The sequence below is a fragment of the Patiria miniata genome, unplaced genomic scaffold, assembly GCF_015706575.1.
Source record: "Patiria miniata isolate m_02_andy unplaced genomic scaffold, ASM1570657v1 HiC_scaffold_25, whole genome shotgun sequence".
Taxonomy (NCBI): domain Eukaryota; kingdom Metazoa; phylum Echinodermata; class Asteroidea; order Valvatida; family Asterinidae; genus Patiria; species Patiria miniata.
The window spans coordinates 435134-462977 of record NW_024037064.1 but is presented as its reverse complement, the minus strand read 5'-3'; the positions used below and the strand labels follow the sequence as shown (position 1 = coordinate 462977).

Here is a 27844-nt window from a genome sequence, read left to right as displayed (position 1 = left end):
CAATACCTCGAAATCCGATATTTTGTCCTCATGCGAAAAGGGGGGGGGGGTCGATTTAATAGCCCATTACCCTTGTCAAAAAGTGTTGAGGGTTACATACCCCCGTCCCCCGGGATTTTTGCCCCTGGTCTTGGGCCACTTTCCTTGAAACGGAGTTAAACACACGAAGAATTGGTCTTTATGGTTCAGTTTATCATTTGAATCAAGGATTTTTGGAAGAACAGGAGATATAATTTCAGACAAAAATGGCTTAAGTGGTTTTTCAAGTCCCGTTTTGCTCTTCTATCTTTTGAACGAAACATCTGATAATGAAACCAACTAAAAAGCATTGGGAACGGTCCTCAGCAACAATATTAGACATCAAGTTTGAATACTGCCCCCACTTTTAAAAACATGCCCGATTCGAAGTTATATTTTTTTTTGTTGACAGACAACCTGTACACAATTTCTGCCGCCCAATTTAAACATGTAAAACAACAGTCCTGGAAATTTAGGGAAAGGGGATCAAGACATGGAAAAAAAATGGGGTGAGCAGACTATCCACCGCTGTTCCAGAGCCTAACATTCGCATGGTCCCCACCCCCCCCCCCCCGACCGCGAATTTCTTCTCCGAAACGTCATCCGCATGCATGGTTGTTTAGCGCCTTTTACGATACTTTCACGATACGCACGCAGGTATATAATTTAAATTTTGTTTCCCTGGTTGGTTTACTGAACACGGAGCTAGTGTGGTTTTTGCGATTCAACTGCACAATAAAACACAGTAATACGCCAGACGAAGAAAAATCCAAAGAAACGTAAACGTGAACGTTATTTTCGTTCCGATTGAGACACTGATAAAACGTCGCAATGAAATTAGTTTTTTCGGAGGTGTTTTTTTCATTAAGTGTCTTGGCAAAATTTCACAGTCCTATCTGATGAAAAAAAATTAATCGTCCTTTTTCTGTATTTTATTGTTATATCTCCAATATCAAAAACTTATTTGTAATATGAAAAAGTGATTGAAAAGACGTCCTCCGGTGAGATGTTTTTACCCCAAAAGAGACTGGATACAATTCGGCCACAAGAGGGCGTGTTGTACGAGCAAAAGCACGGACATGCGCACAAACCTAATGTTGCCATGAAAACAGCAGTGGATTTGGTCAGTATCAAATCAGGGCATAAATGATTATAGTGCGCATGCGCAAAATACACCGCCCCTAAAGTGGTAACAAGCAGTTTGATAGACATTTAAAACAAAACCAGGGTGATAGCGCCCTAAAAGCTGCCACCGCTGCAATGCTATCACATATTTTCCAACTCTGGAGGTTGTATACATTGCCAAAAATCGCTACTTTTTTGGTTTTCCTGGTTTGGTACCGGTGGCCAAGCGTTGAGACCAGGCTGATGGCCTAAAGGGCGTTGTACACATAGTGATCACAGTATGCCATTTATTTCGTGCAAGTTCCGTCGAAAAAATGATTGCGCACAGGCTAGGCCCAAAGATCCTATAGCGCCGCATATGTGAATATACGAACCGATTATATGCTTCAATTAACTGAAAATCATCTTAAGAATGCAAACTGATTTCCAACAAAATTATGATGAAAACTTGTCAAGTTGTTGACTTTTTTTTAACCACGATAAGCTATGCGGAGATTCACGTGAGGGCGTCCTGAACACCGCGACTCAGCACTATAAAATGGCGGCGGCTCGGCTCCGTGACGAACATGAACACGGCTTTTGTGTTCAAAATTCCGTAACTTGAAAAAGTACATGAGTGATTTGGATGATTCTTAAACATACAAGACCAAATTAAATTTGGTCTTGAAAGACAAGTTTTGGTTGAATTTAGTAGTATGGTGTTACATTTGTTGGAGTTTAATTTCATTCCCCAGTATACATGTATACATTTTAGGTTGTGGGTGTTCGACAATACCTCGAAATCCGATATTTTGTCCTCATGCGAAAAGGGGGGGGGGGTCGATTTAATAGCCCATTACCCTTGTCAAAAAGTGTTGAGGGTTACATACCCCCGTCCCCCGGGATTTTTGCCCCTGGTCTTGGGCCACTTTCCTTGAAACGGAGTTAAACACACGAAGAATTGGTCTTTATGGTTCAGTTTATCATTTGAATCAAGGATTTTTGGAAGAACAGGAGATATAATTTCAGACAAAAATGGCTTAAGTGGTTTTTCAAGTCCCGTTTTGCTCTTCTATCTTTTGAACGAAACATCTGATAATGAAACCAACTAAAAAGCATTGGGAACGGTCCTCAGCAACAATATTAGACATCAAGTTTGAATACTGCCCCCACTTTTAAAAACATGCCCGATTCGAAGTTATATTTTTTTTGTTGACAGACAACCTGTACACAATTTCTGCCGCCCAATTTAAACATGTAAAACAACAGTCCTGGAAATTTAGGGAAAGGGGATCAAGACATGGAAAAAAAATGGGGTGAGCAGACTATCCACCGCTGTTCCAGAGCCTAACATTCGCATGGTCCCCACCCCCCCCCCCCGACCGCGAATTTCTTCTCCGAAACGTCATCCGCATGCATGGTTGTTTAGCGCCTTTTACGATACTTTCACGATACGCACGCAGGTATATAATTTAAATTTTGTTTCCCTGGTTGGTTTACTGAACACGGAGCTAGTGTGGTTTTTGCGATTCAACTGCACAATAAAACACAGTAATACGCCAGACGAAGAAAAATCCAAAGAAACGTAAACGTGAACGTTATTTTCGTTCCGATTGAGACACTGATAAAACGTCGCAATGAAATTAGTTTTTTCGGAGGTGTTTTTTTCATTAAGTGTCTTGGCAAAATTTCACAGTCCTATCTGATGAAAAAAAATTAATCGTCCTTTTTCTGTATTTTATTGTTATATCTCCAATATCAAAAACTTATTTGTAATATGAAAAAGTGATTGAAAAGACGTCCTCCGGTGAGATGTTTTTACCCCAAAAGAGACTGGATACAATTCGGCCACAAGAGGGCGTGTTGTACGAGCAAAAGCACGGACATGCGCACAAACCTAATGTTGCCATGAAAACAGCAGTGGATTTGGTCAGTATCAAATCAGGGCATAAATGATTATAGTGCGCATGCGCAAAATACACCGCCCCTAAAGTGGTAACAAGCAGTTTGATAGACATTTAAAACAAAACCAGGGTGATAGCGCCCTAAAAGCTGCCACCGCTGCAATGCTATCACATATTTTCCAACTCTGGAGGTTGTATACATTGCCAAAAATCGCTACTTTTTTGGTTTTCCTGGTTTGGTACCGGTGGCCAAGCGTTGAGACCAGGCTGATGGCCTAAAGGGCGTTGTACACATAGTGATCACAGTATGCCATTTATTTCGTGCAAGTTCCGTCGAAAAAATGATTGCGCACAGGCTAGGCCCAAAGATCCTATAGCGCCGCATATGTGAATATACGAACCGATTATATGCTTCAATTAACTGAAAATCATCTTAAGAATGCAAACTGATTTCCAACAAAATTATGATGAAAACTTGTCAAGTTGTTGACTTTTTTTTAACCACGATAAGCTATGCGGAGATTCACGTGAGGGCGTCCTGAACACCGCGACTCAGCACTATAAAATGGCGGCGGCTCGGCTCCGTGACGAACATGAACACGGCTTTTGTGTTCAAAATTCCGTAACTTGAAAAAGTACATGAGTGATTTGGATGATTCTTAAACATACAAGACCAAATTAAATTTGGTCTTGAAAGACAAGTTTTGGTTGAATTTAGTAGTATGGTGTTACATTTGTTGGAGTTTAATTTCATTCCCCAGTATACATGTATACATTTTAGGTTGTGGGTGTTCGACAATACCTCGAAATCCGATATTTTGTCCTCATGCGAAAAGGGGGGGGGGGGGTCGATTTAATAGCCCATTACCCTTGTCAAAAAGTTTTGAGGGTTACATACCCCCGTCCCCCGGGATTTTTGCCCCTGGTCTTGGGCCACTTTCCTTGAAACGGAGTTAAACACACGAAGAATTGGTCATTATGGTTCAGTTTATCATTTGAATCAAGGATTTTTGGAAGAACAGGAGATATAATTTCAGACAAAAATGGCTTAAGTGGTTTTTCAAGTCCCGTTTTGCTCTTCTATCTTTTGAACGAAACATCTTATAATGAAACCAACTAAAAAGCATTGGGAACGGTCCTCCGCAACAATATTAGACATCAAGTTTGAATACTGCCCCCACTTTTAAAAACATGCCCGATTCGAAGTTATATTTTTTTTGTTGACAGACAACCAGTACACAATTTCTGCCGCCCAATTTAAACATGTAAAACAACAGTCCTGGAAATTTAGGGAAAGGGGATCAAGACATGGAAAAAAATGGGGTGAGCAGACTATCCACCGCTGTTCCAGAGCCTAACATTCGCATGGTCCCCCCCCCCCCCGACCGCGAATTTTTTCTCCGAAACGTCATCCGCATGCATGGTTGTTTAGCGCCTTTTACGATACTTTCACGATACGCACGCAGGTATATAATTTAAATTTTGTTTCCCTGGTTGGTTTACTGAACACGGAGCTAGTGTGGTTTTTGCGATTCAACTGCACAATAAAACACAGTAATACGCCAGACGAAGAAAAATCCAAAAAACGTAAACGTGAACGTTATTTTCGTTCCGATTGAGACACTGATAAAACGTCGCAATGAAATTAGTTTTTTTCGGAGGTGTTTTTTTTATCAAGTGTCTTGGCAAAATTTCACAGTCTTATCTGATGAAAAAAATTAATCGTCCTTTTTCTGTCGATTTATTGTTATATCTCCAATATCAAAAACTTATTTGTAATATGAAAAAGTGATTGAAAAGACGTCCTCCGGTGAGATGTTTTTACCCCAAAAGAGACTGGATACAATTCGGCCACAAGAGGGCGTGTTGTACGAGCAAAAGCACGGACATGCGCACAAACCTAATGTTGCCATGAAAACAGCAGTGGATTTGGTCAGTATCAAATCAGGGCATAAATGATTATAGTGCGCATGCGCAAAATACACCGCCCCTAAAGTGGTAACAAGCAGTTTGATAGACATTTAAAACAAAACCAGGGTGATAGCGCCCTAAAAGCTGCCACCGCTGCAATGCTATCACATATTTTCCAACTCTGGAGGTTGTATACATTGCCAAAAATCGCTACTTTTTTGGTTTTCCTGGTTTGGTACCGGTGGCCAAGCGTTGAGACCAGGCTGATGGCCTAAAGGGCGTTGCACACATAGTGATCACAGTATGCCATTTATTTCGTGCAAGTTCCGTCGAAAAAATGATTGCGCACAGGCTAGGCCCAAAGATCCTATAGCGCCGCATATGTGAATATACGAACCGATTATATGCTTCAATTAACTGAAAATCATCTTAGGAATGCAAACTGATTTCCAACAAAATTATGATGAAAACTTGTCAAGTTGTTGACTTTTTTTTAACCACGATAAGCTATGCGGAGATTCACGTGAGGGCGTCCTGAACACCGCGACTAAGCACTCTAAAATGGCGGCGGCTCGGCTCCGTGACGAACATGAACACGGCTTTTGTGTTCAAAATTCCGTAACTTGAAAAAGTACATGAGTGATTTGGATGATTCTTAAACATACAAGACCAAATTAAATTTGGTCTTGAAAGACAAGTTTTGGTTGAATTTAGTAGTATGATGTTACATTTGTTGGAGTTTAATTTCATTCCCCAGTATACATATATACATTTTAGGTTGTGGGTGTTCGACAATACCTCGAAATCCGATATTTTGTCCTCATGCGAAAAGGGGGGGGGGGTCGATTTAATAGCCCATTACCCTTGTCAAAAAGTGTTGAGGGTTACATACCCCCGTCCCCCGGGATTTTTGCCCCTGGTCTTGGGCCACTTTCCTTGAAACGGAGTTAAACACACGAAGAATGGGTCATTATGGTTCAGTTTATCATTTGAATCAAGGATTTTTGGAAGAACAGGAGATATAATTTCAGACAAAAATGGCTTAAGTGGTTTTTCAAGTCCGTTTTGCTCTTCTATCTTTTGAACGAAACATCTTATAATGAAACCAACTAAAAAGCATTGGGAACGGTCCTCGGCAACAATATTAGACATCAAGTTTGAATACTGCCCCAACTTTTAAAAACATGCCCGATTCGAAGTTATATTTTTTTTGTTGACAGACAACCTGTACACAATTTCTGCCGCCCAATTTAAACATGTAAAACAACAGTCCTGGAAATTTAGGGAAAGGGGATCAAGACATGGAAAAAAATGGGGTGAGCAGACTATCCACCGCTGTTCCAGAGCCTAACATTCGCATGGTCCCCCCCCCCCCCCCCCCGACCGCGAATTTTTTCTCCGAAACGTCATCCGCATGCATGGTTGTTTAGCGCCTTTTACGATACTTTCACGATACGCACGCAGGTATATAATTTAAATTTTGTTTCCCTGGTTGGTTTACTGAACACGGAGCTAGTGTGGTTTTTGCGATTCAACTGCACAATAAAACACAGTAATACGCCAGACGAAGAAAAATCCAAAGAAACGTAAACGTGAACGTTATTTTCGTTCCGATTGAGACACTGATAAAACGTCGCAATGAAATTAGTTTTTTCGGAGGTGTTTTTTTCATCAAGTGTCTTGGCAAAATTTCACAGTCCTATCTGATGAAAAAAATTAATCGTCCTTTTTCTGTCGATTTATTGTTATATCTCCAATATCAAAAACTTATTTGTAATATGAAAAAGTGATTGAAAAGACGTCCTCCGGTGAGATGTTTTTACCCCAAAAGAGACTGGATACAATTCGGCCACAAGAGAGCGTGTTGTACGAGCAAAAGCGGGACATGCGCACAAACCTAATGATGCCCTGAAAACAGCGATGGATTTGGTCAGTATCAAATCAGGGCATCAATGATTATAGTGCGCATGCGCAAAATACACCGCCCCTAAAGTGGTAACAAGCATTTTGATAGACATTTAAAACAGAACCAGGGCAATAGCGCCCTAAAAGCTGCCACCGCTGCAATGCTATCACATATTTTCCAACTCTGGAGGTTGTATACATTGCCAAAAATCGTTACACCTGTACGTTGTTTTCCTGGTTTGGTACCGGTGGCTTTATGTTAGGAACAGGCTGATGGCCTAAAGGGCGTTGCCTACATAATTATCACAGTATGCCATTTATTTCGTGCAAGTTCCGCCGAAAAAAATGATTGCGCACAGGCTAGGCCCAAAGATCCTATAGCGCCGCATATGTGAATATACGAACCGATTATATGCTTCAATTAACTGAAAATCATCTTAGGAATGCAAACTGATTTCCAACAAAATTATGATGAAAACTTGTCAAGTTGTTGACTTTTTTTAAACCACGATAAGCTATGCGGAGATTCACGTGAGGGCGTCCTGAACACCGCGACTCAGCACTATAAAATGGCGGCGGCTCGGCTCCGTGACGAACATGAACACGGTTTTTGTGTTCAAAATTCCGTGACTTGAAAAAGTACACGAGTGATTTGGATGATTCTTAAACATACAAGACCAAATTAAATTTGGTCTTGAATGACAAGTTTTGGTTGAATTTAGCAGTATGATGTTACATTTGTTGGAGTTTAATTTCATTCACCAGTATACATGTATACATTTTAGGTTGTGGGTGTTCGACAATACCTCGAAATCCGATATTTTGTCCTCATGCGAAAAGGGGGGGGGGGTCGATTTAATAGCCCATTACCCTTGTCAAAAAGTGTTGAGGGTTACATACCCCCGTCCCCCGGGATTTTTGCCCCTGGTCTTGGGCCACTTTCCTTGAAACGGAGTTAAACACACGAAGAATTGGTCATTATGGTTCAGTTTATCATTTGAATCAAGGATTTTTGGAAGAACAGGAGATATAATTTCAGACAAAAATGGCTTAAGTGGTTTTTCAAGTCCCGTTTTGCTCTTCTATCTTTTGAACGAAACATCTTATAATGAAACCAACTAAAAAGCATTGGGAACGGTCCTCGGCAACAATATTAGACATCAAGTTTGAATACTGCCCCCACTTTTAAAAACATGCCCGATTCGAAGTTATATTTTTTTTGTTGACAGACAACCTGTACACAATTTCTGCCGCCCAATTTAAACATGTAAAACAACAGTCCTGGAAATTTAGGGAAAGGGGATCAAGACATGGAAAAAAATGAAACCAACTAAAAAGCATTCAGGAACGGTCCTCAGCAACAATATTAGACATGTAAGATTTGAGGCTTTGCATGGTGAAGATACTCAATAATGAAAGGTTTGCGGAAACACCATGTGCGAATAATTTCTCAACTAAGAGAATGGTTCTGAAAAGAACCAGAGGTATAAACTCGACGTTCCGGTCAGTATGCTCTCTCCTGAAGACGGTCAGAGCATACTGACCGGAACGTCGAGTTTATACCTCTGGTTCTTTTCAGAACCATCTCTTAGTTGAGAAATTATTCGCACATGGTGTTTCCGCAAACCTTTCATTATTTTATATTAGACATCAAGTTTGAATACTGCCCCAACTTTTAAAAACATGCCCGATTCGAAGTTATATTTTTTTCTGTGGGACAGACAACCTGTACACAATTTCTGCCGCCCAATTTAAACAGGTAAAACAACAGTCCTGGAAATTTTGCAAAAAAATGGGGTGAGCAGACTATCCACCGCTGTTCCAGAGGCTAACATTTGCTTGGTCCCCTTCCCCCGCCCCCCCCCCCCCCCCCCCCGCCCGCCCGCGAATTTTTTTCTCCCAAACGTCATCCGCATGCATGGTTATTTAGCGCCTTTTACGATACTTTCACGATATGCACGCAGGTATATAATTATTTGTTTCCCTGGTTGGTTTATTGAACACGGAGCTAGTGTGGTTTTCGCGATTCAACTGCACAATAAAACACAGTGATACGCCAGACGATGAAAAATCCAAAGAAACGTAAACGTGAACGTTATTTTCGTTCCGATTGAGACACTGATAAAAACGTCGCAATTAAATTAGTTTTTTCGGAGGTGTTGTTTTCATCAAGTGTCTTGGCAAAATTTCACAGTCCTATCTGATGAAAAAAATTAATCGTCCTTTTTCTGTCGATTTATTGTTATATCTCCAATATCAAAAACTTATTTGTAAGATGAAAAAGTGATTGAAAAGACGTCTTCCGGTGAGATGTTTTTACCCCAAAAGAGACTGGATACAATTCGGCCACAAGAGGGCGTGTTGTACGAGCAAAAGCACGGACATGCGCACAAACCTAATGTTGCCATGAAAACAGGTGGATTTGGTCAGTATCAAATCAGGGCATAAATGATTAAAGTGCGCATGCGCAAAATATACCGCCCCTAAAGTGGTAACAAGCATTTTGATAGACATTTAAAACAAAACCAGGGTGATAGCGCCCTAAAAGCTGCCACCGCTGCAATGCTATCACATTATTTTCCGACTCTGGAGGTGTATACATTGCCAAACATCGCTATATCTGTTGTTTTCCTGTTTTGGTACCGGTGGCCAAGCGTTGGGACCATGCTGATGGCCTAAATGGCGTTGCACACATAATGATCACAGTATGCCATTTTATTTCGTGCAAGTTCCGTCGAAAAAATGATTGTGCACAGGCTAGGCCCAAAGATCCTATAGCGCCGCATATGTGAATATACGAACCGAATATATGCTTCAATTAACTGAATATCATCTTAAGAATGCAACCTGATTTCCCACAACATTTTGATGAAAACTTGTTGTCAAGTTGTGACTTTTTTACCACGATAAGCTATGCGGAGATTCACGTGAGGGCGTCCTGAACACCGCGACTCAGCACTCTAAAATGGCGGCGGCTCGGCTCCGTTACAAACATGAACACGGCTTTTGTGTTCAAAATTCCGTAACTTGAAAAAGTACACGAGTGATTTGGATGATTCTTAAACATACAAGACCAAATTAAATTTGGTCTTGAAAGACAAGTTTTGGTTGAATTTAGTAGTATGATGTTACATTTGTTGGAGTTTAATTTCATTCCCCAGTATACATGTATACATTTTAGGTTGTGGGTGTTCGACAATACCTCGAAATCCGATATTTCGTCGCAGAGCTGACAAACCGACGAATAAGCGAAAACCTTGTTTGGAGTAATTCGCGTTTGAAGTTGGACACTTCTCCGGGCGCCGTATTTTACCCTTAATGTTTCGATAAAAAAACTGTTAGTATATATTCTGAATAAAATATGAAACTAAGTATCCACCAGGTCACTTATTTAATCAGAGAAGTTGTGCGATATGGTTTTATTTGATCGTTAACGCATTCGTCAGTTTGTCAAATTACATTAATCGGCAATATCCGGTTGTTCTTCACACTGTTTGTATGCTATTCGTCAGTTTGTCGGATCGCGCGTGCACGCACGCGCAATCCGACAAACTGACGAATAACATTCGTTGGTACTTTGAACGCACACCTTACATAAGCTGGTTACCAGCGAAATGTGTGTAGCTATTCGTCAGTTTGTCGGATCGCGCGTGCACGCACGCGCAATCCGACAAACTGACGAATAACATTCGTTGGTACTTGGAACGCACACCTTACATAAGCTGGTTACCAGCGAAATTTCGTATTCGTCACTATGTCAAATTATGGATTTGTTTTTGTGAGTGATTCACCACAAGGGGGGCTCTGAATCTCAAAATCCAGACAAATATTAAGAATTTTGGCATAAATACTTGAAAGAGCAACCTTCATAAGGCCTAAAAATAACAAAAAATCGAAATCGCCAAAATGGTCGATTCGCCGGTTTGTCAGATCTGCGACGATTTTGTCCTCATGCGAAAAGGGGGGGGGGGTCGATTTAATAGCCCATTACCCTTGTCAAAAAGTGTTGGGGGTTACATACCCCCGTCCCCCGGGATTTTTGCCCCTGGTCTTGGGCCACTTTCCTTGAAACGGAGTTAAACACACGAAGAATGGGTCATTATGGTTCAGTTTATCATTTGAATCAAGGATTTTTGGAAGAACAGGAGATATAATTTCAGACAAAAATGGCTTAAGTGGTTTTTCAAGTCCCGTTTTGCTCTTCTATCTTTTGAACGAAACATCTTATAATGAAACCAACTAAAAAGCATTGGGAACGGTCCTCAGCAACAATATTAGACATCAAGTTTGAATACTGCCCCCACTTTTAAAAACATGCCCGATTCGAAGTTATATTTTTTTTGTGGGGACAGACAACCTGTACACAATTTCTGCCGCCCAATTTAAACATGTAAAACAACAGTCCTGGAAATTTAGGGAAAGGGGATCAAGACATGGAAAAAAATGGGGTGAGCAGACTATCCACCGCTGTTCCAGAGCCTAACATTCGCATGGTCCCCCCCCCCCCGACCGCGAATTTCTTCTCCGAAACGTCATCCGCATGCATGGTTGTTTAGCGCCTTTTACGATACTTTCACGATACGCACGCAGGTATATAATTTAAATTTTGTTTCCCTGGTTGGTTTACTGAACACGGAGCTAGTGTGGTTTTTGCGATTCAACTGCACAATAAAACACAGTAATACGCCAGACGAAGAAAAATCCAAAGAAACGTAAACGTGAACGTTATTTTCGTTCCGATTGAGACACTGATAAAACGTGGCAAACAAATTAGTTTTTTTCGGAGGTCTTTTTTCATCAAGTGTCTTGGCAAAATTTCACAGTCCTATCTGATAAAAAAATTATAGTCCTTTTTCTGTCGATTTATTGTTATATCTCCAATATCAAAAACTAATTTGTAAGATGAAAAAATGATTGAAAAGATGTCTTCCGGTGAGATGTTTTTACCCCAAAAGAGACTGGATTCAATTCGGCCACAAGAGGGCGTGTTGTACGAGCAAAAGCACGGACATGCGCACAAACCTAATATTGCCATGAAAACAGCGGTGGATTTGGTCAGTATCAAATCAGGGCATAAATGATTAAAGTGCGCATGCGCAAAATATACCGCCCCTAAAGTGGTAACAAGCATTTTGATAGACATTTAAAACAAAACCAGGGTGACAGCGCCCTAAAAGCTGCCACCGCTGCAATGCTATCACATATTTTCCAACTCTGGAGGTGTATACATTGCCAAAAAACGCTACTTCGTTTGTCTTCTTGATTTGATACCGGTGGCCAAGCGTTGAGACCAGGCTGATGGCCTAAAGGGCGTTGCACACATAATGATCACAGTATGCCATTTATTTCGCGCAAGTTCCGTCGAAAAAATGATTGTGCACAGGCTAGGCCCAAAGATCCCATAGCGCCGCATATGTGAATATACGTACCGAATATATGCTTCAATTAATTGAATATCATCTTAAGAATGCAACCTGATTTCCCACAAAATTATGATGGAAACTTGTTGTCAAGTTGTTGACTTTTTTAATCACGATAAGCTGTGCGGAAATTCACGTGAAGGGCGTCCTGAACACTGCGACTCAGCACTCTAAAATTCTGGCGGCTCGGCTCCATGACGAACATAAACATGGCATTTGTGTTAAATTCCGTAACTTGAAAAAGTACATGAGCACGGAAGTGCCATTCAATAGGTATGAATATATTTTTTTGGTACATGTGAAAATATTTTTTGTACAGCGGCCGCCACTTATTTTCTGGCTGCTTGCACTTATTAAAAGTACAAGAAAGCGGAGCTTCTGAACCCAATAGAGCAAAGAAGAAGGTGAAAAGGCAAAGGTGGCTGATGGGGTGGTGGTGGGTTAAGTTTCATGGGCAAACAAAAATGCCTCTTCCCCGGTCAGAGGTGGAATCGAGAATGAAGCGCCGCCAAACTATTGCGTGCTATCTACATGTACGCGAAAGAACTTTCCACCAATGACCACCAGTTATTCGCGCATTTAGCGTGTGACGTAATCGTAAACTCGAGGTGTCCGCGCGTCCATAAACACGATTAAACTGCGCTTAATCGTCATTTATAGTCAATGGTATTGGTTTCTAATAGATTAGTGGGGTTTTCTTTCCAGGCGACACCCAACCGTCCCAAAAAAGTGCACCGCTGCCGAAAGTCCGCTATAAGGGGTCCCATAAAAGCACGTCTTTTTCTCAGTTTCTTTATTAAACAAATGAAGATCGAAGATTATTGGACTTTGGCAAAACTTAATAAATGTCCGTCAGTTTCATTTTAACGCATTCAGCAGGGCAGTCTTTCCCCTAACTCAAATTAAAATATAATTTGGAGAGTCATTCTTGATATAAGACATCATTAGGCCTATGTCCCGAACAAAATTTAATCTAAAGGGGAAATGGTGAACTTTTGACATGTTTGACATGTAATTTACGATATTTGAAAATAATAGTTGTCTTTTTGGGGTTGGATGTCTAATCATAAAAAATCCGTTAAAGATATTTCCAAAAACAAAACTTTCTCCAAATGTCCATGTTTTCTGAACATCAATTTTTTCATACAAAGCACAATATTGAACTACCTTTTGTTCTGCACCTCCACCTTTCAATCACAACCATGTCATATTAATCTACGCGCAAAGGACAGACGCAAGGATGCACAACACTTTAAGTACATTTTGAACCAAAAGTGCACTTTCAATGCATGTATTTTAAGCAGGGCCAAACTGTACACCCTGGGTAAAGTTTTTACATTTTGTACAATTACTTTTGTTTTAATTTTATGTAATATGGCATGATCGAGATTCGTACATAGGTTAAATTGTGTGGTGAATAAAATAAAATCTCTGCTTTGCAGTGTAGGGATGCAACCCTGCAAATAAATTTCCATAGACTAGTGCTAAATGCCCATACTTCAAAATTCTTTTAAAAATACTCAGAACTCTCACAGGTATTCAAGCTGCACAGAAAAATGATGATCAACATATGTCATCTTTCGTGCCAAAATCGGAATATTGATCTACAATGTCCAAATGACAAGAAAATGCAAAAACATTCCATCTAAAAAAATCCTGGATCCGCGCCTGATTATCATTATCGAGGGTTGATTATCATTATCGAGGGGCTTCCACCGTGCGCGCGTCACGGCCGATGGCATCTTTATAGCCCGCCAGTCGACCAGCAAGGTAGCTAGCCTGATCAGGGGATGCTTCGTGGACTTGCGGGCGGCGTACGACCACCTACACCACCCCACCCTGTGGAAGATGCTGCGTGTGAGGCTAGGCAAGGAGGCGGACAAGATCGTGGACATCATCGAGGCGAACTATGCGCAATCGGAGGCCAACCTTGACGGCACGCCCAGCCCCGTGCCGATCCACTGCGGCGTGCGACAAGAAGCCGCGGAGTCGTGTGTGCTATTCAACTATGCGATCGACCTCTGGCACTACACCAGATCGAGCGCAAGTACCCCGGGGCAGGAGTGCAACACCAATATGACATCACCAACGAGTGTACAAACAGGATGCAGCAGGCGGAACATGCTGCGAGAGGCGAGGCTGTGACCACCGTGATCACCTATGCTGATGACATACTTATGCTGGGACAAACACGCGAGGAGTTGCAGGGCATGATGAATGTCATTTACCTGACGTTCAAGAACTATGGGCTCACCATGGCAGGGGACAAGACGGTCAGCATGTCCTGGAACACGCCTGAGGAGACACGCAACAGCAAGAGCTTGATCACAGTCGGAGGGGAGGACCTGGGCAATGTCCGGACCTTCAAGTACCTCGGGCACGTGCTAGCCGACGACCCAAACAAGCCGCAACACATCACTCAGAAGATCAGCTCTGCACGGGCAAAGTGGGCGGAAATATAGGGTGTCCTGACGGACAAGGAGTTGAAGATGACAACACGGGTCCGGATGCTGGAGGCGATGGTGCGCAGCAGACTAGTCTATGCAGTGCAAACCGAACGACTCCGAGCCTCCGAACGAGACAAGCTTGACAGCCTGTGGATGAATTTCTGCAGAAAGCTAGTCAAAGGCGGGTTCAGCAAGAAGAAGAACATGGACGGTGAGGACACCTACGTGTACAAGTATAACGCCAGCGAGATACTCAAAATCTGCCGGACATCCCAAGCGAGCGAGTTTTGTCTAAAACAGCACGTCAAGTACATGGCGCACATTACTCGCATGCCCAACTCAAGCGAGCAGAAACAGTGGCTGTTCACCAAGGCTGAGCATAAATACACCCAGAACCAGTGGATAGCCCTCGGCCAGGACCTAGGCGGACTGGACGAAATGCACGTTAGGCACATGCTCTTCAACCGGAAAGAGCTCAATGCGTGGCTTCGGCGCCACGAATCACAATGGACGTAAAACGTCTGCAAGTGACAACACCTATGATGATGATGATTGAATATTTAGGGAGCAAACTCACCGCAAATCCAAAATGTCTTGGGAGGTTTTGGATCTCAATCTTGAAGATCTCTGAGGTGAAGTGCTGTTGCATCAGATAGTGATAAGGATCCGTTATGGCAGCACCAGTCACCGTACGTCTTGTGGGTCAAACCCTGATGCACAAATGAACAGATTAAAAAAATTAATATGGCTAGAGCTATATTGTCTAGGTCTTCACCCATGACAATTACATGGGAACAATCTGACGATAGCCATAGCCATAGCTCTAGAAGCCCGTTTCAGACACAGCCTAATAAGTAACAGATCAACAAAGTTGCAAGTTATGCATTAGGAGCATCTGATTCCAAATGTATACCAATCTTTGTACATACATGTTGGGGTTTGAACCCCGGACAACTACAAAGTCAGCCAAGTAGCATCACAACTCAGTTGATAAGCGGCGGCGCCACCAGATAATAAGTGGCGGCCGCCACATAATAAGTGGGGCCAGATAATAAGTGGCGGCCACCACATAATAAGTGGCCGCCAGATAATAAGTGGCGGCCACCACATAATAAGTGGCTGCCAGATAATAAGTGGCGGCCGCCACATAATAAGTGGGTGGCCGCTGTACAATATTTTCACACGTACCAAAAAAATATATTATATATTATTGAGTGGCACTATTCGTCTTCCGTTTGGGTACCTAGTTCCAGTTTTCAACCTTTCTTGGGTAAAATTAACCCAGGCAATTTTTCAGTATATTCTCCCTCCTCATGCTAATGTATTTCTTCTGTTTACACAAAGGTAAGTTTGATGATGCTGCGAGTATGGCACTTTGAGTGTCAGACAGTCTGAGATACATGCAGTTGAAATGTTCTCTTTGAAGGCATCTGTGATACGGTCACAGTCCGCGTTTGATACTGTTACGAACCCAGAATGCTTGATTATGGAAATCTAGCGCCCTCTGGATTCACTCTGTCCATGAAGTACACAATCTTATTGTTGTCTTTTGCTGTTCCCTTATTTTACCTATTTATCGTAAATTGCCAACTTGCACTTTTATTCCCAGGGTCTCTTACCAAGCACAGCGCATGATGCAATACCACGCGCGCTACTGTATGCATTATTCATGTAGCGATGTACATGTGCGCGACTGACCACACATCCCTTCGCCCCAGCGAGCTAAGTTCCTTTCCCCATAGCATGCGTGCTTTGGCGTTCTCCGAAAGACTGCTCAGCGGCACGAAGCATTTCTCTCCCCCGTGTGTTACCCATGAACACTGACTGGAGTTCTCGGTCCAGTTTTCCAGTCCCGTACTTAGCTCGAGGGAATGGAATGTTACCCTTGCGTGGTCGCGTAGCTGGGCGTGGTAAGACATCCTGTGATGTAAATAACCTGTGACACAGTAACCTTTTAGCTTGTCACTCACTCCATCAAGGTTGCTCGAGATGTTGTGTAAACACTTTTGCACTCTGGTCTAACTATTTGCACACATCTCTCTCTGTATTTGCACACTTCTCTCTCCATGTTTTCCCTCATGTAAATGCACACGTTTCTAGTCTCTTGCACTAGGCACTCTTAGTAAGCCGTGTGACTAGTCATGTGACCCTTAGACATGGAAGATTACTATTGGTTAATTCCTAAATCAGTGCTCATGCATTATTTAATCCCGAGACTTCTACTGCCTATAAGTACCGGAGGTTTTCCTTACTTTCGGCAGTGCGGCGAACCACGAAACCAATGTAGTGCGAACGAACCCTAAACCCAAAGTTGTGCGGCGAACTTATATGTTGTGCGGTAACTCGTGTGATGTGCGACGAACTCGACTCTGACAGACCGATTGTTGTGCGACTCTTGTCACTACGAAGCATCGGACTCCCTTGATGGTTGAGGCGCGGTGAAGTAATAGTGCAATCACTAGTACTAGTGTTATTATGAAGCATCCTTCTCCTAGATCCCTCGAGGAGTGTGTAGAAGCTGGTGAAATAGTAATACACTAGTCCCAATGGTGCTGTGCGGTTTCGAATGGCCATTGGACTGCTAGTCTTAGCTTGAACATGTTGTGCGGTTGTCTGGTGTTCTAGCCCAGCCAGAGCTAGTTCATCCCCGTCACCACAGCGGACCGCTCCCGCTGTGGCCAACCGGCTCCCCGTAGCCATTCCCCCCGTAGTTCAGCTATGCTAGCCCGGTCTTGTCATAAACACTATCCTTGGTGCATAGTGCCTCGATTGACCTTGGATACCCGATATGCCACATGCACACTTTGGTTCGAACTGTAGTGCGGCCTGGTACACTTGCTGGCCCCGTCCAGTTACCGTTGCCTCCCGGTCACCGTAGCGGACCGCTCCCGCTTCGGTCTGACCGTCGATAACCCGTACCGTGCCGGTGCCCACTCAGTTCGTATTGGTTGACATGGTTTTGCCATAGTACATAGTACATGTATAGACTTTGTAGACACCAACCTGTTATCTCTATAACGCTACCAAAGACTACCAAAAGGAGAAACCCTATAGGTTGATGAAATCTAAACAAAGTTATGTAAAGTGAAGAGATGAATAAATCAGTGTATTGACATGTGTGACTGTCACCCCAAAGCTCTGTTTCCCTCCAACTTATTGAATTATTGTTGACTCTAATAAATGTTTCATGAACTGCTATTAGGGAACGCAACAATACCTTAACTCGTTTCCTTTTCACTTGTAGGTAAATCAGGGAGGTTAGAATTGTCATGAGCAACATGTGTATCTCAAGGTCAACGGTGAAAGGTCAAATCGAGGAAAAGTTTAGGGTCATTGAGTGAGTACCAACATGGGCAAGAAAAAAAAACTGAGAGAACATCCATGCATGCTGATAAACATTGCAATTCGAGTACATTATACACTCTTTTAACGGAAATGAATTAAAACACATGTACATTATTCACAGCTTTGAACATACATTTTGTTGAATTGCAATTTGGAAAACACATTTTTATTTTAAAACCAACAACATCGCTAGGAAATCAGACGAAATACTGTTACAACTTACAGAGAAATTCCTCAAACTAAAATGATGGTCGGATTCTTAGGCCAACACGGTTAAGAAGATAAATAGATTCATATCCCTAATACCATTATCACCGTACTAAGCTTTGCTTAAAGGAAACATGCAATAGGATTTTTATGACTTAAATACATTTAAAAAACTTTCTTGTCATGTAACTATGAATTTCCTTTTTTGTTGCAGTACAAGGGAGAAGTTTCAACATTTGAGTTTAATGCTAATGAATATTTCCATATTCATGAGCCAAAACGTGATGTCATTCATGGCAAACCAGTAGTGTCTCGGTAGCTTTGTGTACACATTTATATACATGTGCATATAACTTCTCTTCAGTCTTTTGGGAGTAAGTTCCACTTCTTACTTGTTTAACATGTTAAACAGCTTGTTTGGACAATAGAAGTGGCAAATATTTCTTCAAAACTTTATTTTGTGGGTAATTTTGAAGAATAATTTTTGTACTGTTCATATGCACTTTTGACTAGGAGCACCTTGTGTGACAAACCAAAATAGCGCCCTCTTACATAAATTGATGGAAGGATTTGCTCAATAATTGAAAAAATACCACTTTTTTGTCACTTTTTTGCCAATGAAAACAAGTATTCAGATCTTGCATGTGTTGTTGCAACACATAGTAATGAGCATGAAAAGAAGATGAGCTGAATTTCCACTGCATGTCTCCTTTAACGAAAGACTTGATCACTTCAAAGACAATTTGAAACCCATACTACCGATAATGATGAAACGTGCTACTTTAAAAAATAATCATTTTCAAATACAACGATCGTAGGATTTTTAGGCTAACACAGTTGAGAAGATCAAATACAATTTATGCCGATTAAAATATTCCCGTCGCCATCATCATACCGAACTATACAGAAAAGACGCATAAGGTGGCGTTTTTAGGTGTCCTGTCATTTATAACTACAGGGATACATAGGTGTCAATGGAAAACTGGCAAACCACAGTGACATGAAGTTTAATGAGGATTTTTAATTAATTAATAATAATTAAAAAAATTGTATAAATACCACAAATTCATGTCACATAGTATAACCCGAGGTACTTCATGTTTTCATATCAAGGAACATTTTAAAGTAGTGAGCAGCATGAAGCTTATGGTATGCCAACTCTGCAAATCCCTTTTCAGTTTGACAAAGCATCCGTTTTCTATTTGTGGTAAAAAAACGACACTTCTCTTGATCAATTTCCGGGTCATTTTGACACGGAAACCCTGGACCAAGTGCCATTTTAACCCGTGAAAGTGTCGTCTATTACCCTGAATGTATTAAGCCAATCAAGCTGTCGTTGATTGAGGAAGCATTTTCATTTTTTTCCAATTCTACTCCAACTTTATTTGTAACTTCGATGTTCTTCTTCAAGTCGTCCTTGGCTAAGGTGTTATAGTTATTACAATTCATGGCTTCCCACGCACAGGGCTTGGCAACCAGTCGACAAATAATATGCACAGTCGACGTGAATAATATTACTATACCTCATAAATATTCATCAGGCACCCATGGCATTTTATTGGTCCATTCAAGCAACTCAACCGTGTGAAAGTTTTTATTACTATACCTCATACATATTCATGATCGAGAGCCGAACTCTCACTAGTCAATTCGCCATCACGTGCCAGATGTTATTCTTGCTGTATACCAAACGCGTGGGCGAGGATTCTCGCACAGTAGTAGACTGTACGTCCCACGGGTTAATTACCCTGTGACAGTCTACTACGCATGCGCTTTACAAAGCACTCGAGGTACAACCTCGTCCCCAGTACTTACTTTATTTCCAACCTCGTTTCCAATAGTAAGCCCTGCATAACAAACTTTCTTCCTGTATCCTGATTCGGTACTGCAATTGGCTAGTAATGGATTTTTATCATGTACTTGGTGTTGTTATTCACAATGTGCAGTACGTGTTTTCGTGATCATTCGTCCACACCTTCTCGAAAATACTCATTTCCTTTCCAGTTTGTTCTTATTATTACGAAATGTGATACTGTATGTTGTCTCGATGAGATCGTAACAGTTTAATTACAAAAATCGTGTTTTTGTAACTCACGCCGTGCTCGCGCTGCGACGAATTGACTCTATTTTACCCCAGACACCGCATACAAAAACAAACGCTAATGTAACGCATATCCAAGGCACCAGACTATTCCTTATTTGCATACGTGTTGAAAAATCTTGCACAAGGCAGATGATCCAATACTTAGGTGAGAGAGCAGGTAGAGATGGGCGCATACTGTTCGCCACCCTGGGGACGAGGTTGCTCGAGGTACTGCCGCACGGGTGTAGCTCCCCTCGGTATTGAAAGTTGACAAACTAGTTTGTCAACTTGCAATACCTCAGGGAGGTCCTTCAGCACTCTCAGACAGATAAAAACGTACCTGCGATCAACGATGAAGCAAGCACGTCTAAACAATTTGATGATCGCAGACATGAACAAGGAGGAAATGGATGCTATCAACCTAAAAATGGTGGCCAGTATATTCGTACGAGGACATCACAACCGAATGGCCCTCTTTGCTTTGCTCAAATAATTTCACGTAAGTGTAAAAAAAAAAACAGTGTAAAACCAATATAAATAATCATGTTGTGACAATGTTCTGCCATGTAGAGCGTCACCTATTATTTCATGATAGTGAACATGGTTATCTATGTGCGCCCACTTTGAACAGTACGAAAATTATGTCCCCATTCCCTTTTGATCTGTAAAAAACCCTGTCTACCTCTCAGCAAAGATATATCAAATGCCCTTTTTCACGTCTACCCCCCCCCCCCCCCCCAAATAAAAATGAGCTTGCTATGCCTATGGTGTGTCCGTTATTTACTACAAGTTGCTACAATATCATTATAGTGTAGAATAACTAGAAAAATACACTGTACAAATACATAAGTTGACCAACAAACAGAATAAAGAGGGGACAAACAGAACAAAATGAAAATACGGATCTATAGATGAATTAGAGAACAAAGTTATAGGAATTGAAGAAAAGCATTTTACCAAAAACAAATTAAACAAAAGGCATAGACTATTGATTGAGACAAGAAATTTCACAAATTCTGGATTTTTCACAAATTCTGGAGTCTGCATTTCACAAAATGCAGACCAGAAAAATCACTTCAAAGCGAACGTAGAAACGAAAATTGAAATGAATAAAACAATGTCACATCCATGTCATACATAGGCACATGTCTAATCTACCAGCTGGCTTGAACTAGCAAACCAAAGCATATGGGCTGAATTCAGGGCCATGTCCGATAATATAGCAACACTCATCAATACAGTGCCTTCAGTGGGATTTGATTGTCATTGTGGCAATTTGAATTTCACAGGAACACTCAGGAACACTCAGGAACATAAAAAAATCCACCTTAAGATAGCGAAGCTTTTGAAAACAGTTTGAGATGTCATCGTCAAATTTCAGACTTCAAACTACCTGTAGCCAAAATGTACCAGTTAAAGGTTCATTTGAAGCAACAACAGTGCTCAAAATCTAAAGATGGGTGCTAAGCAACTAACCTGATGAACTTATAGCTCAATGAATTCTGTATATTCCAAGTAAAGAATTTTCTAGGGTCTCAATTGCAATTCAAAAAGTGCAGAGACATGTCTTGAATTGTGCCCGAAATCGGCATCCGGGACACATTCTCATTCAGCCGATGGCAGCTACGCGATGTCACACACTGAACAGACGAAAAGTAGAATTTGCGTGTGTGGGCATCATTTCAACACTTGCACACACCCATTCACGGATTCGCCAAATTACAAACCAACTACGAATACAAATTTCCAAAAATGTGTCAGTTGACACATCTTTGGAAATGGCCTTCTTTCATTGTTTTCTTCAAAATGACAGCATGCCAGAAAGAATAAATTCACAGGAAGAGTATTGCCATTATTAACTTCATACTGAGTTAGCTTTTTAAGAATAATTTGGTCAGTTACTTTTTGGAAAGCTGCAAATGCTCTACTGTACCTTTAAGGCTGGCATAAATGAAGCACTTTGCGCATTTCCGGAGCTAAGTACCCGTATGAGCATTTCATTTCAAAACCTTTAGGTATCACCATCAGCAATTTGTTTTCAATTCAAGATAGAAAACACCACCAACGTCCCCACTTCTATAGATATTGAGTCTCATATTATCACAGGCCAGACTGTTACACACGCCAATTTCCCCAAGTTTGAAATGGATCTTTCAGTTCAATTCAAATACTTCTCTGAAGTACATGAATGCAGAAATTAAAACAAAAACTGTAAAGTTAATCATTCTGTAACTATATCATACCTGGGCTCAGAGCTTCTACCAAATGACGCAGCGATAATTCATATACCCCGGTCACACGACTGCAACCAAAAACATAACAATTATAGTGTAATTTACAAAATAAATGTTGAGTCCAAATAACAGTAAATGATTTTCACTTGTCAAAGACAATTCGCTTTCTGACATATGCATGCCTTGAATGGCTATTGGCAATTTAACATATTCAATGGAAATTTACTTTCATTTATTAATTTAACATTGTTTGTGTTAATTTCAGTTTTAAGTTCATTCCACGGTACTTCATTAAAGTGCACCATAATTCATGAATGCAACATTCGAATCCATCATAGTTTTCAAAAATTGGTGATGATTGAAAAATCTTTTTTTGGGGGGGGGGGGGGGGGAGGGGGGACATTTATTTATTTTGGAGGGGGGGGGGAGGGGGCATATTACCTGTCAGATGCCTTGTAGTAGCCACTACCGAAGAGGGTACGCAGTGAGCGAGCTGGGCTGATACGAGCATCGCGCTCATACATCTGTAGACAGATGTCTTTGGTTATACAAGCAGACTGGGTGCAATTATCCAGCTGGAAAACAGAGAACAAAAACAAACAAATGTTAGTCTGGTACCTTGACTATCCAAGGTTATGTCAGGCCGTGTCTGAAATGGGCTTTGAGAGCTAATGCTCTGTCTGTTGTCAGCATAATCCCATGTAGTCATAATGGGCGAGGACCTAGGCAATAGTTCTAGACAATAATCCAGACACGGCCTTACTCAAAATCTGAAGCCAATTGCTTACAGCCTGTAATCCCTTTTTTCTGATATTGGCATCACTAACGGGTGCTGTGGTTCAAATTTTACGGTGTTCGACTTGTGTGCCATGGTCTGTGGGTTCTAACCCCGATGGGGAAAAAACAGTCTACTAATTTGACATCCATATTGATTTTGCACACCATGCAGATTCACAGAAATTTCCACAAATGTGTCACTTGACACATGTTTGGAAATTTATAGCATGTGAGAAGGTTGTTACCCATTCGTGAATCCCTTAATTGCAAACCAAGTAAAAGTTAGAGCACATGGGGATTTTACAGATTTTTTTAAAAATGTGTCACATGACACATTTTTGGAAATAATCTTTTGTTTTCTTCAAATTGACAGCATGCCAGAAGGTTGTCAACTATTCGTGGATTCCCCAGTTGCAAACCAAGTACAAATAAGAACGCATTGGGGAGGGTAGGGGGTTGGATTCATAGAAATTTCCAAAAATGTGTCACTTGAGACATGTTTCGAAATTGACATCACGCAAGGTTGTCACCCATTTGTGGATCCCCCAATTGCAATCCAAGTACAAATTAGAATGCATGGGGGAGGGGCGGATTCGCAGAAATTCCCCAAAAGAAGTTCCGCCACTGAGGCCATGGGCAATGCCAGTGGGACTAACAAAATGTGGGATGATTTTGCACATCATGATGGTCCGATATACAGCTTGTTCTTCGTTGGCATCAATACTGCGAATAAGCAGCTCTGAAAATCATGGTACCACTTTACAGGTAGAGTAGATTATTGATCATTTGTAATTTGTGCATTTTTTAATGTCATTTCAACCAGCAAACTAGTGCTCATCTGAACAAGGATGCTTAATAACTGACCTGATGAAGTTTTGGCTCTATGAATGCTCTATATTTCAAGAAAACTGAACAAACATAACCACAATATTCTGAATCTCAAATTCCAAAGTTGCCGAGTCATATTTTGAATTGCGCCCTCTCATGACACATGACATGATTCTCATTCAGCTGGTTTCACCCATTTGTGGATTCTCCAATTGAAAACCAAGAACAAATAAGAACACTTTTGTTGGGGGGGGGGAGGAGAGAATTCACAGAAGTTTTTTTAAAAATGTATCACTTGACAAGTCTATGGAAATCAACAGCATGCGAGGTTTTGACCCATTCTTGGATTCCCAAATTGCAAACCAAGTATAAATTAGAAGCATGGGGGAGGAGCCAATTCATTTTCAAAAATGTGTCACTTGACACATGTTTGGAAATTGATTGCATGCGAGAAGGTTGCCACCCATTCGTGAATCCCCCAATTGCAAAAAGTTCAAATAAGAACACATGGGGGGATTTACATAAATATTCAAAATGGGTCACATGTCACTTGACAGCATGCCAGAAGGTTGTCAACCATTCGTGGATCCCCAAATTGCAAACCAAGTACAAATTAGAATGCATGGGGGAGGGGCGGATTCACAGATATTTCCAAAAATATGTCACATGACAAACTTTTGGAAATTGGCAGCATGCGAGAAGGTTGTCACCAATTTGTGGATTCCCAAATAGGTCTTGTTCAAATGACGTCATTTCCTACAGACCAGCGACGTGCATCGGCATATTGAGCATCCAGTTGCATAACGCGCATTGGCCGCCTCGAAATTCGAACACATTTCAAGCAACAAGCGCACATGTTTGGAACATTTTCAACACTGCGCAATGCGTGATATATTGCGTAAAATACGCACTTGCAGCTCTCCTACAGATTTGGACGTCATTGAGCAAGCCCTATTGCAAACCAAGTACAAACAAGAATGCATGGGGCGGTACTGATTCACAGAAATTTCCAAATATGTGTCACATGACACATCTTTGGAAAGGATCTTCTTTTGTTTTCTGCAAATTTACAGGCATGCCAGAAGGCTGTCAACCATTTGTGAATTAAGTACAAACTAGAACGCATTGGGGAGGGGTGCAGATTCACAGAAATTTCAAAAAAATGTGTCACTTGACACATGTTTGGAAATTGACATCATGCTTTTTGTCACTGGTTTCTGAATCCCCAAATTGCAAACCTGCAAGTACAAATTAGAATGCATATGGGAGGGACGGATTCACAGAAATTTCCAAATATGTGTCACTTGACACATGTTTGGAAATTGATAGCACGCAAGGTTGTCACCCATTTGTGAATCCCCCAATTGCAAACCAAGTACAAATTAGAGCACATGGGGGCAAAAATGTCAAAAAATGTCACATGACACATCTTATTCCAATTAAGGCACCTGTTAGACATGCTAGATTCATCACTCCTAACACATCTTCAAAAGGGAGGATTTGTAGCAAACATCCATGGCAATGAGAAACACCACATTGCCTTGGATGAAAACCACGAGACAAGCATCAACAAAGAAGTGAAGATGGCAACACCCAAACCAATTCCTGGAATTTATGGATCAAATCGCATTGTTTTTAGCAGAAAGAGCCATGGCAGTTCAAAATCTTGTTAGGGAAGTGCTGCCTGCAGAAAATGAAGACAAATTGAAGCTGCAACCTTCAGAACTGAAGAACATGGAGAAGACATGTTGTCACTTTATGACCAGACTCCAGGAGACAGACGTTGCTAGCTCTGACCCCGACACTTTGGAATTAAAGCGACAACACTGGATGGTTCACCAACTGATCCTGTGCAGCGGCAAGATATGAAGCGTTTCTATGATATTGGTAGCTGTACCTACAAGGCCCATGCATCAACTAGGCTAGCTCCTCCAACAGCCCAGTGTTGATGCTCCTATCGGACAAAAATGTTGAAGACATTCCTTCCGAAGAAGAAAATAGTATGCAGAGTGAACCTAGCTGAAAAAAACAAGAAGTTTGTCATCAGATGTCTTAGGAAGCTGATTGTGCAACCTTAGAAATTGGGACAACCAATCAAAACTCTTGGACAGTCCATCAAGCTTCTACTGGCCATTGCCACACCCGAGGGTAAAATGGTCCATGCAGATAAGACCAATGCCACTATTGTCTACAGGCGCCGACACAGTGAAGCATTTGCAGCCACACTACCTGCGTGTTGGAAACCAGAGTGTGTTAGCATGGAAGGAATGTTCATGATAAATTCTGGCCCGTCTAATTCAATGCAGACATTCAGAGATTACACGCTTCATCTTGTTCACAAATGCATTATACCTTGATTACGTGAAGGTGCAAGTGAAGTCCATGTGGTTTTCAACCATCCTGGCAGGAAGGGGAATAGTCCCAAGGAACTGGAACAACAACGACGAGATAATTCAGCACCTGAAAGAACTGATGTTGATGACGTTCCGGATATCATCCTTCCAGAGACACCACTACCACAAGGCAGTTCCAAGTCCTGGTTCAAGGTAACCTTGGCAAATCGTTCTTTGAATCGAAAGATTGTGAACTTCCTTTCTCGAGATCTACTTACTGCAGGACAGGAGTACTGGAACACAGGCCAAGTGCTTGTAACTGCTCGTGGGTAAGACAGGGGAACTGCAAGACCAGGCAAGAGGAGCCACATCCACTGAGAGCAAACTGTTTCCAATGTTTGCTTCAAATCATGAGGAGAGTGACAGTAGGGTGTGGTATCACTGTTTGACGACAAAATGTGACAAAGTTCTTATCTTCTCCCCTGGTACCGATACATACCACGTTGGCCTTGGCATCCTGACTGGTGATGGTGGTGCATTGAAAAAGGATGCAATAGAACTGCTGTCCGACAAACCTGACAAGCATGAGTACATTTCATTGTATGCAGCGATTGATAGCTTGCTTGTACAGGGACCCTGACTAATTAGCTTGGTTAAACACAGACACTTTTCATCACCAGTGGATGTATCTTCTTTCTATGGACGTGGAAAAGCAGCCTTCAGCTCCACCTTCTTCAAGTATGCTTCTTTTAAAACAAGAGCAACTTATCCTGGGTCCCTATCAGAAGCATCACAGGGCGATGGACTGCTCTCTTTTTATCAGCTGATCGGCTCAGTGTACAAACAATTCCAGTCAGTGATGCCATCACAAGTCGCTCGAGCAGTTTTTCCAAAGTTTTGGTGAGGAAGGCAGTTGACTTGTACAACATCAGAAGTGGCTTGATTGCATCCTGGACAGCTCATGGGAACAAGTGAAAAGCAAAGAGCAAGGATTAAAAGCACAAAAGCTTTACTTTCTGCCACAGAAATACAAATTGGTAATTCATCCTCAGAACATGTTTAATCTACGTCGGTCTCAATTTACAATAAAATCACATGACATCTCAGCTTGTATGACAGAGATCTAAGCTCGTTCACCACCTCACGTCACACTGGCGGAGTAATTCAAGTAATATCTGCTTGGTGCTAGCGGAAGCATTTCTAGCTAGGAGCTGACGACAATTAACTATAGGGATCAGCAAAATTTATTAGGTTTACAAACTGACGCATCAAATGTAAAAAAGATAGCTGAATTATACAGATGTCATATTGGTTCAGACAATTTTTGG

At 41.5% G+C, this 27844-nt stretch overlaps 1 protein-coding gene across 1 annotated transcript; it reads left to right on the top strand.

Annotated features, from left to right (window-relative positions):
- Positions 1 to 14110: 14110 nt before the first annotated feature.
- LOC119732780 lies at positions 14111 to 14724 on the top strand. The gene is made up of 2 exons (XM_038206386.1): positions 14111 to 14253; positions 14367 to 14724. Exons 1-2 carry the CDS (start codon positions 14111 to 14113, stop codon positions 14722 to 14724), a joined length of 501 nt encoding a protein of 166 aa, XP_038062314.1.
- Positions 14725 to 27844: the final 13120 nt, after the last annotated feature.